The 9,843-nt window shown below is 40.6% G+C and overlaps 1 protein-coding gene across 1 annotated transcript; it reads right to left on the reverse strand.

The window, feature by feature from the left end:
• Nucleotides 1–6,516: 6,516 nt before the first annotated feature.
• On the reverse strand, nucleotides 6,517–9,453 carry LOC127761426 (urease accessory protein D). The gene is made up of 8 exons (XM_052285718.1): nucleotides 9,265–9,453; nucleotides 9,106–9,171; nucleotides 8,883–8,957; nucleotides 8,060–8,104; nucleotides 7,720–7,950; nucleotides 7,519–7,601; nucleotides 6,987–7,155; nucleotides 6,517–6,898 (listed from the first exon to the last, which is right to left on the reverse strand). Exons 1-8 carry the CDS (start codon nucleotides 9,400–9,402, stop codon nucleotides 6,779–6,781), a joined length of 927 nt encoding a protein of 308 aa, XP_052141678.1. The 5' UTR covers nucleotides 9,403–9,453; the 3' UTR covers nucleotides 6,517–6,778.
• Nucleotides 9,454–9,843: the final 390 nt, after the last annotated feature.

Consider the following 9,843-nt stretch of genomic DNA (forward strand, 5'->3'; position numbering starts at 1 on the left):
TAATAGATGACATATTTTGTCCGTTTCGATAGAGTTTTGGAAAATTCTACATGTCACATATTTTGTCCGTTTGAGTTTATTTTTTATACGGTTAGTTTCTATGTTCTCCTAAGTGTGAAAAAAATATCAAAAAAATGAAATAAAAATAAAAATATTGCATCTCTATGTACTGTTTAACTTATATATGTCATTTCATGTGGTTATATTTTGAATTAGATTAAGTAATTTCATATAGTGGTAGAGTGCATTATGTTTAATATGCTGAGCAAAGGGTTTTACTAAAGGAGTTATGGTCTAATTTTAGTGAAGGTGCAAAGTAGACTAAGTGGTATGCTAGCTATTTTCAGATTTAGCTAAGTGATAGTTCGAGTTTAAATTTTTTTTGTGGATGGTTGTATCGTGATCCTGAGTGTGAAAAAACATCCGACAAAATAAAATAAAAATGACACCGTTACAACTCCATACAGAAAAACAGGAATGGAGGCGGCGGCGCCTCCTCCCTGGGGCGGCGCCTCCTAGCTGGGGCGGCGCTAGCATGGCTGGCGCCCTCCTCCTGCCACGTCGGTTCGCGTGCGTCACGGTGGCAGGAGGACGGCGCCAGAGAGGCTGGCGCCGTCCCGTTGGATGACGGCGCCAGCCACTCTGGCGCCCTAAAAAGGACCATTTCTAGGATAAGTTTTTTTAGGGTCTATTTGTGAAATAAGTTTTTTAAAAGGACCAAAATATGAAAATCCAGTGTTTGTGTGGGGGCCGACATACCGGCGACACGACTGATCCAGGCATTGTGTGCACACATGCATGCCCCTGCATCTGCATGGAGACCTTTCTCCTATATGCATGTGTTGCATGCAATATATATAATGCATGCGTGAGAGGCTGACAAGAGCTGTGGCCATGTCTCTTTGCCACTATATATATTCTCTCTACATAATAGGCGGAGCAAGAAAATTGGTTCACGGGTATTATAATACACTAATATTATTCAATTCTTAGTGTTATCTTAAATGTCCCTATCTTTATTGCCTAAATAATATAACATGGATTTCACCGAAAGTTGTCAGGGTCAGCTAACCAAGGCGATTGTATTGTAGGCTACAATACAATGTGTACCCTTTTCTGCATATATACTATCCCCCGATTGTACTGTAGCTCCATCCCTGTCATATATATATATGCTATCCCTATTTTTTTTATTGATGTTGCTTAGTCAAAATTGAACTAAACATTATCAAATATTTGGGGAATGAAGTACATCGACACACTTATGCTTGCATATGTGTACCCTGTTAGTATTTCAAAATCGACAAAGTATATTTCCTTGATTTTTTTCAACCTGAAATCTAGGGCATATTTTTTTCCCTTTCTAAACCTACATATTAATAAAAAATGTTTAAAATATAACTACATGAAAATATTTTTGTAAACAAATATATGTGGGGTGTCAGTTTTACATGTCAAATATAGTACTTATGCAAATGTATATACCCATTTAAGATTTCAAGGTTTGATCAAGGATACCTTCAAATAAAATCTATTTGTAAATTGAGGGAGTACATGCAGGATAAATAATAAGTCAATAACGAGAATATCAACTAATAGAGAAAGGGCCTGTAGCCTAGTGGTTACAAGAGCCTCAGTAGCACCTGACGTCCTGGGTTCACTCCCAGATTTATCGGCATTGCGCTTTCAGTGGTAGGCAACGTACCCGTCGACAGCGAGGCGCCTGTGGTGACTTCGTCCTCTTAATGGTGTTTATTTGATGATTCTCACACATCTAACCCTGCAAGACCTAAAGAACACCAATTGGTCAATTTAATTTCTTTTGTGTGCAAGGCATATCTAGATGCATGCATGGCACATTTGTGTAGAGAAACACATAAAAGTATTGATCTTCACACAGTTGTACGAATTTAAAGAGAGCCTGAGCCAATTTCTCCATGCATGTTGAGTCTCATCAAGGGTGCCTATCCTGGCTAGCTACTATTGGCTGCTACTGCACAGTAATAGTATGAGCATCCATCCATCCATCCATCCCCTCCAAAGTCCAAACAATAGAGATCGTTGTGGCCCATCCCCGATCTATGAATTGGTCGAATCATGCATTCATTCATGTAACGGGTGCCCACACCTCCCCTGTGCCCAAACATGGCCTCATGTTTTCTTCCTTTCAACATAGTGCATGTGGCCCTCCTAGCTAGGGCTTTGTTTCCTTTTCGTGCCGGCTACTGTGTTGTGCGGACGAGTCGAACAGTGCTGTTGTGTTTAGGAAACCGTTAGATCCACCGTTGTACTTTGACATAACGCACACGTGCGGGAATCCAGATCTGTGTCAGGACACGGTCGCCAGATTATAGGGGGTGCTACATTGACATTGTAACGCCGACAAGTAGAATGTATGAATGTGCTACAGACGTCGTTGTCTTTACTGCAAAAGACCGTACCTAGAAACATGGCATAATGTATCGAATCAATGACGTTGGATAACCGTCGGATATGCAAAATAGGGACAAAACATATGATGGGCCCGCCTCTACCCACCATCACTTTATTTATTGGATGAATATTGAATAGGCATGCATGATGATACTACCTCCGACAACTCAATATACAACGTAGTCTAGGACACTAGGTAGCAATAAAAAATTTAAAACTTTGGTCCCTATATTTATATTTAATAATAACTAGCTATATATAAAACGCAATGGTCAAAACACATGATTGAATCAAGACCGAACCAACAAACAAACATCCTTTCTAAGAATATAAACACAACGACATGTCTTCCCATTGATAAAAAGGATCAAAGGAACTTCAATTTAGCACGGGCTGTTGAAATTCTATTGGTTTTCATTAGAACTTCAATCTCAGTTTTCATTATATAATTATTCACCAAAGAGCTAATTTTGGAACTCTGTGTTTCATGGAAATCTTCCTCTTAGCTGCTTGGAATATTTGGAAGCACAGGAATAATTTGGTTTTCAATTCTATCGTGCCCTCGACCTCAAGCTGGAAATCTGCTCTTAAAGAGGACCTAAGTCTACATTTACTTAGACTTAGAGATGACCAAATTCTTTTTGCTCAATCATGGATGTCTCTATTGTAATTTCTTTGTAACTTTGTACTCTTATCTATCTCTTTTATAATATATACCGTAGGGGCTTCCTCTACTGTTCACTTTTCAAAAAAAAAGGGATCAAAGGAGAGTTAAGAATATACACATGAAGCCATGTTTTCTTATTAATATAAAGAATACTTGTACATTTAGACTAGTTACATAGGGTGGTATTACAACGAAAAAAAAGACATTTTTTTATCGTAGATGAAATTACTTTTCAGAGCTACAAAACTACTCATATACAATTAGATACCGAGTTCATTATATTTGAAGAGCAACCCCGTCGATATTTATTTTCTGGATCTACCCCTGAGTTCATTCTAACCTATATATTATCCTAATGGATGTACAAAGCTGAAGTTGGGTCTGGAATTTGGGTAGGTGTAGTTACGGTGATGCAAAGAGAGTGTGTTCTTTGCCAATCTTGGAGAAGCAGCAGTAACTAGAGCAATAACCAACGGCAGCAATAATATGTAAGTGGTAGTACAGTAGCTAGTACCGATTTATTTTGCAGCTAGCCGTCCAGGGGGGCCAATGATTGACATGGTTTGTAATGCCGTGCAACGCCTCTCTGAAAAACCTGCAGAATCTAACATGTTTGGCACGATGAATTCATCCGGGCCGGTCGGTCGGTCGATCGGTCTCCAATCTGATGCATGGTCTTGTCCATCGTCTGCTAGTATTATTTGATCATCCCTTCCAATAGATCTTTCTCTCATCTCTCAATAAATGGCAGCTTTACCACTTGCAAGTTGTTGTTGCAACACGTACCAATCACAGGCTTATAGCTTACTTCCTCCGTCCTAAAAAAAAAAAAAGACAAACCTTAGGTTTCCGTGTCCAAACGTTTGACTGTCCGTCTTATATGAAATTTTTTTATAATTAGTATTTTGACTGTCCGTGTCCAACATTAGATGATAAAACATGATTAATACTTTATGCGTGATTTATCTTTTTAATTTTTTTTATAATTTTTTTAAATAAGACGGACGGTCAAACGTTGGACACGAAAACATAGAGTTTGTCTTTTTTTTTTTTTTTGAAGGGATGGAGTATCTCTCTCTCACAAACAGTTTCTGTATGACAGAAAACAGTGATTTTCACCGCTGCTGGCTACTGAACATTTCCGCTGCTTCTAAACTGCACACATACCATTATCTTATAAAATTGCACGTATGTACCTCGAATTTTTGTTTTCTACTTTGCAGATAATTTGTTAACACAATAACTATGTGTACGTTAGTAGTAGTATGCTACCCCTGTCCTAAAATACGGATTTTGGCAAGACAAATATATGGCTAAACTTCTTTATATTTTAGGACGGAGGTAATAAGATAGTATTCCCTCCGTCCCACAAAGACTCCATTTTTCATTTTTTTGGATACAACGTTTAACGCTTTGTCTTATTTAAAAAAATTTATAATTAGTATTTTTTGATAGATGATAAAACATGAATAGTACTTTATGCGTGACTATTTTTTTCTCGTAAATCTTTCAAATAAAATGGACAGTCGAACGTTGGACGCAGAAACCCAAAAATGAAGTCTTTGTGGGACGGAGGAGTATTAAATGTGTGGATGACATGTAGGGCCTAAGCCCGATGCCCCGAATAACAATCACGCAGCAATGTAATTTATCAATTTTTATGAATTACCATATATCTAATTCATGTAGGAAATTTCAAAAACTTTAACATGAGAAAGCATAATGGTAGCATATCATAGGGGAGGTTTTCGAAGAGTTGGATATTTCATTAACACTAAATGCCTAAAAATATGTCACTGTATAAAGCGATTAAAATAGAAAAAGAGAATCAAGAAACCTCTACAACTTCAAGAGCTGGTTGGGGGTTCAATTTTCTCACAGTGATCTGATGCCCCCCTATAATTGAAGAAGTGGGACCAGTCCAAAGAAGCAGGTCTTTGTAAGCAGGCTTTTTCCATGGCATGCATTGCCAAGTGAGGAGAGGAGAGGACCACCACAATCCACAAGTGAGGAAGACTAGGTTTAAGAGGAGGATGACTGGATGAGAAGAGATCAATGGAAGAAGATCTAGATAGATAGCTAGCTAGAATGCTTGATAGATAAGATGATAGAAATAATTGGCCCTGGAAGCATGGACCATCCCAAACTGGTGGTGGTTTTTGGAGCAGTGCACAACCATGTCTCCCATGTCCCATGCACTTGGAGTTAATTGGTCACCACCAACAATGCCTGCCCATATATTGATTGCTTTTCATCAAGCAAAAATATCCACTACGCAAATTGGAAGTCCTTGTTTTGAATGCGAGAAATTTTACATGAGGTTAATTTCTTAACTGTACTATTTTTGTAACTATACTATTTTCAACAAAATTCTTGGTTCACGGCTCTTGGAATAGTGTCGTAGGAAAGGGTTGGATTGCCGCAAGATGTACGTGTAAAATCTTGGAGTCTCACATAGCCTAGGGTTTGAAATTTTGTAGGAGATAGACATAGGGAAGGGGACAGAAAAAAAGATAGTAGATATGAAGTGATGTGTTTTGTGTCATGTTGTTAGTGATGGTGCAGTAAAAGGCCCAATGATGGAGGGAAGAAAGCTGGGGAACAAAAGGGGTGGGGTTCTAAATGGCAGTGGGCTTTGAGATGGGCCCCCACCCTTGAGGCTGCAGGAGAAAGGGAGGCAGCCCCCATTTCCCCATCTGTACCTTCTCTCAGAGCCCCCTTCAAAAATTCAGATTTCAGAAACCCCACCACTCCCACCATTATTGTACAATCACTTTGACCATTGGTCTCCTTCCTCGTCCTCTTCCTCTTCCTCTTCCTCATCCTCTCTCCGCAATCATGGAGTGTCTACGTGTGATACTACTATCGCTCTACGTACACATCTGCTAATTAACTATCTATGACAATTGGACCCCTGACAATTATTGTTCTAACACCGGCTATAATATCTAAATTTTAGTCATGCGTTCACCATTGTCTTTCTAGAGGAAATATGTAGTGTAAACCATATATAATGGAAAACTAGAAACTACCGTTAAATCGAAAAATGGACATTCTAGATTCGTCCACCCAGTAAAATTTTTACTTATGAGTAAATCTGCGAGTAAAATTTTTACTCATGATGATGTGAACAAATCTCAAACATCTATTTTTCGATCCAACAGTAGTTCAAAATCCATATACAGAAAACGTGGTTAGTGACGTGCTGTACCACCATAAAAAGCTCACATGTGTGCTTCTTGGCACGTGCAAGCAGCAGAGGATTATGTGGTTTCAAGTGCCTCCAGTGCATTGCAATTTGTCAGCGTGTGGGCCTGTGGAATCTCTGCAGCAGTGTACAACAATCTTTGCATTGCTGATGAATTAATTATCTGGTCCAACTAACATAAGTTGGGTCCAGCCCAACGAATCCAACATTTCAGCCTGGCCCACCAAGACTAGGAAGGAGGATTTATTGTGAAGTACAGAAAGAGGGTCATGATCATCAGCTGCCCAATTCCCAGAGTATCTTCTTTTACTCAGAAATTCACAAAGAACTATAACCTGTACAACCAAAATCAAAGCATGCTCAATCAACTACGAGGAGAAGGCGTATGCGAAGACAATTTTTACATCTTCATTCTTCGTCGGAAGTGAAGATTTCATGATGATCCATCAACAGTCAGATGGCCGCTAGCTTCATGATGCAGGATATGGGCAAGCGCCAAGGAATGGTTCCAGTGCTGCCAGATGATGTCTCAGGAAGCTGTACACAGATTCTGTGCTCACTGCGGTTATCCGAGCAACCATCCCAGTGCCCTTCAGCAAGAGGAAGAAAAAAAGATGTTATCACATGTTTCTAGAAAATTGTCGTGGTGGTGTCAGGAAAGCTGGGGAAGTAACAAACCATGCGACCGAATGGACTACAGGAGGCGATGATTGGAGGCCTCTGGGGATGTAGGGGTTGTGATCTTGTCGAGTAGCGACCTCCGGCAGAAGTGGGAGGGCGCAGTTGTACAGACATCATCTTTTTTACCTCATCTTGCATCTGATCTTGTATGTGCTTTAACTTTGGTCTGCAAGGGAAAGTATGCCACTGATTCACTGAACCATTGTCTGTAAGTAATCCAGATCTAGCCATCTGGGATTCCACTAGTAACTTGTTAGACTGAGTGAACCATAGTCCATAGTTCCTGATTCCCAACAATTTTCTTCGAAATCTGAAGTAAACTATGGTCCATGGATTCCTCTGATTCCCTACAATTTTCTAGAAATTCTGAAAGATCCTCAACTAGCATAATTGTAGTAACTACCAAAGACAAAAGAACACGGTTGATTATGTGAAAACCGAAGCAGCACATAGGCAGTAGCCAAAGTCATATCTGCAAAGGTCGAGAAGACCTGTGCAGAAGGCAAATTTCAGTGTTTGATGGCCTTACCCCAGCAAAATAACCATTGCAACCACATTGTATTCCTGCATTCGGTCAGCAATACTAAAATTTGAGCTCTGTTCCAATAAAACCTGCTCAGACATTAGAAGAGGTTATGTGGCATGGCATTAAGCACAACCGATGATTAGAGTGGGGATGAACAAGATTAATCAGGCAAATGTTAGGAGAAGCTGAAAGGTGAGCTCTTACCGAGTCAATAAATAGAGGCTGATCTTCCAAAAGAATATGGTTGATGCTCTTGTAGAAGCTGAAATTCCATTTTTCTCCACTCTCGTAACGACCACTTGTAAACCAGTCTACAACGACTAAGTTTGAATTGGGAAAGACATGAAACACTTGCTTCTGGTGGTATCGAGCCATTGAGAAGCAGGTTACAGGATCTGGAATAAGTGCAAAGAGTGCATCTTCTCCAACTCTTGCCTACTGCATATAATGAAGAATCATTATAATTGCTATTTTCTTAAAAAAAAAAGTTGAAGTTCCCTAGTAAGAAATTCTGAGGAGTATCGAAATTTCGAAGGAGCATTACCTCTAGCACCTGCTCAGAACATTTTGAATCCACGGCCTTGTACACCTAAACAAGCACTTGGCCATTGACAAACATAAAACAATCAATATATATGGTTCGTTAAAAAAAATCAATATATTCCTCAAGAACTAACTTTTTTCAGTTAAAATTTCAATAATGAAGTATGTTATTACACTTGACTACGGGTGCATTGCTATAACCCAGCTGCTGTGTCAAAGACGCACAAAGCCCAATATCATGTTATTACAATAGGCTAGTTTAAGTCCTAGGTTGCATTTGGTAATTCTAGTAGCATGCCCTACACTTATATGGAATTGACATCAAGACCCCTCTAGCTCTAGCTGTAACATTATCTAAGGGCCCCTTTGAAACGCGGGATAGGAAAAACGCAGGAATTGAAGTTGCATGTTTCTCTAATCCTACAGGAATGAAAAACACAGGAAAGATGAAGAGGAGCCCTTTGATAGCATCATAGGAAACTAACAAAGCAAAGGAAAGTTTCCAAGAGGTTGGGCCTCTTGCTTACTTCATATGGAATATTCTCTATCCTTGGCTCGATAGAAATAAAAAATCATTTAGAAGATTAAATCCTTCAAAATTCTTATGACAATCCATCATTTCAAAAGGGACCCTAAAGTTGGCAAAGATTTTGCCCTTCTTTCAAAAAGGAAAAAAAAATACGGGGGGGGCCCTAAAAGTGTTCTAGCTGTAAGCATTTATGAGAAACATTCGTTCACTAACCTATGTCATTTTCTCCAACTAAGGAAATGTAAACAATATTTACTCGGCCAATCGCATGAGAACAATTGAAAGAAAAAAGGACCTTAGTGGAGGCCTGCGTGGTCATCGCCGCCGCGCACCCGTCGCCGACGGCCACCGTGCAGGAGATGATGTCCCCCTACAAGCACAGCCCCCAAAAAAGAAGAACAAAAACGCATCAGACACTCGCACTCACGATTGCCTCTCTCTCGAGAAAGGAGGCAAACTGTTGGTTGGTTGGTTGATTGCAATCCGGGGGAGGAAGAGGAGGCGATGCGGCGGCTCACGGAGACGATGCCGCCGCCGTAGGTGATGGCGTAGAGCCACGCGGCGCCGGAGGACGCGCGCCCGGCCTGCCAGAGGATCGCCGACGAGGTGAGGTCAGTGGCTCATCGCAGCAAACAAGCGAAGGCAATCTATATAATGGATGGAGGAGGTGGTGGAACCTTGGAGGGGGCGATGAGCTTGAGCGGGTACTTGGCGAAGCACCTGGTCACCGCTGACCTCCCCCTCACCTTCTCCACCCGCACCGCCCCTGTCGCCGCCGCCGCCGCCGCCGGCGCCATTGCCGCCTCCGCCTCCATGCTCTTTCTTTCTTTCTTTTTTCTTTTTTTTTAGAATGAAGTCCACGATAACGAGAGGTCAACCACGCTTTCTTCCTCTCTTTTTTTCCCGATATAAGATAATAGCACGGCCCACTACGTCACGTGTGGGCTTGGGCTGGGATGGGGCAAGTGCACCTGTGTAATTCAATATTGGGCAATTATTCTACTGGACCCAAGGCGAGATCGACTGGTCCTACCCAAGAATGAAATGATATGCATCGGTTCTAAAATCGTTTTTGGTGGTATCTTGATACAGTGCATTTTATTTTAAGAAACGTAGTACAAATTTTTGGACTTCATATGCGCGGAGCAACTCTACAAGATTGTATCGGATTATCTTTGAGATTAATAAGTCACTATAAGCATCTCGCTGTCGACGAATACGTCGTGTATCACTGAAAGAATAATTAGCCGTAAATA

Source organism: Oryza glaberrima, chromosome 2 (genome assembly GCF_000147395.1).
Source record: "Oryza glaberrima chromosome 2, OglaRS2, whole genome shotgun sequence".
Lineage (NCBI taxonomy): Eukaryota > Viridiplantae > Streptophyta > Magnoliopsida > Poales > Poaceae > Oryza > Oryza glaberrima.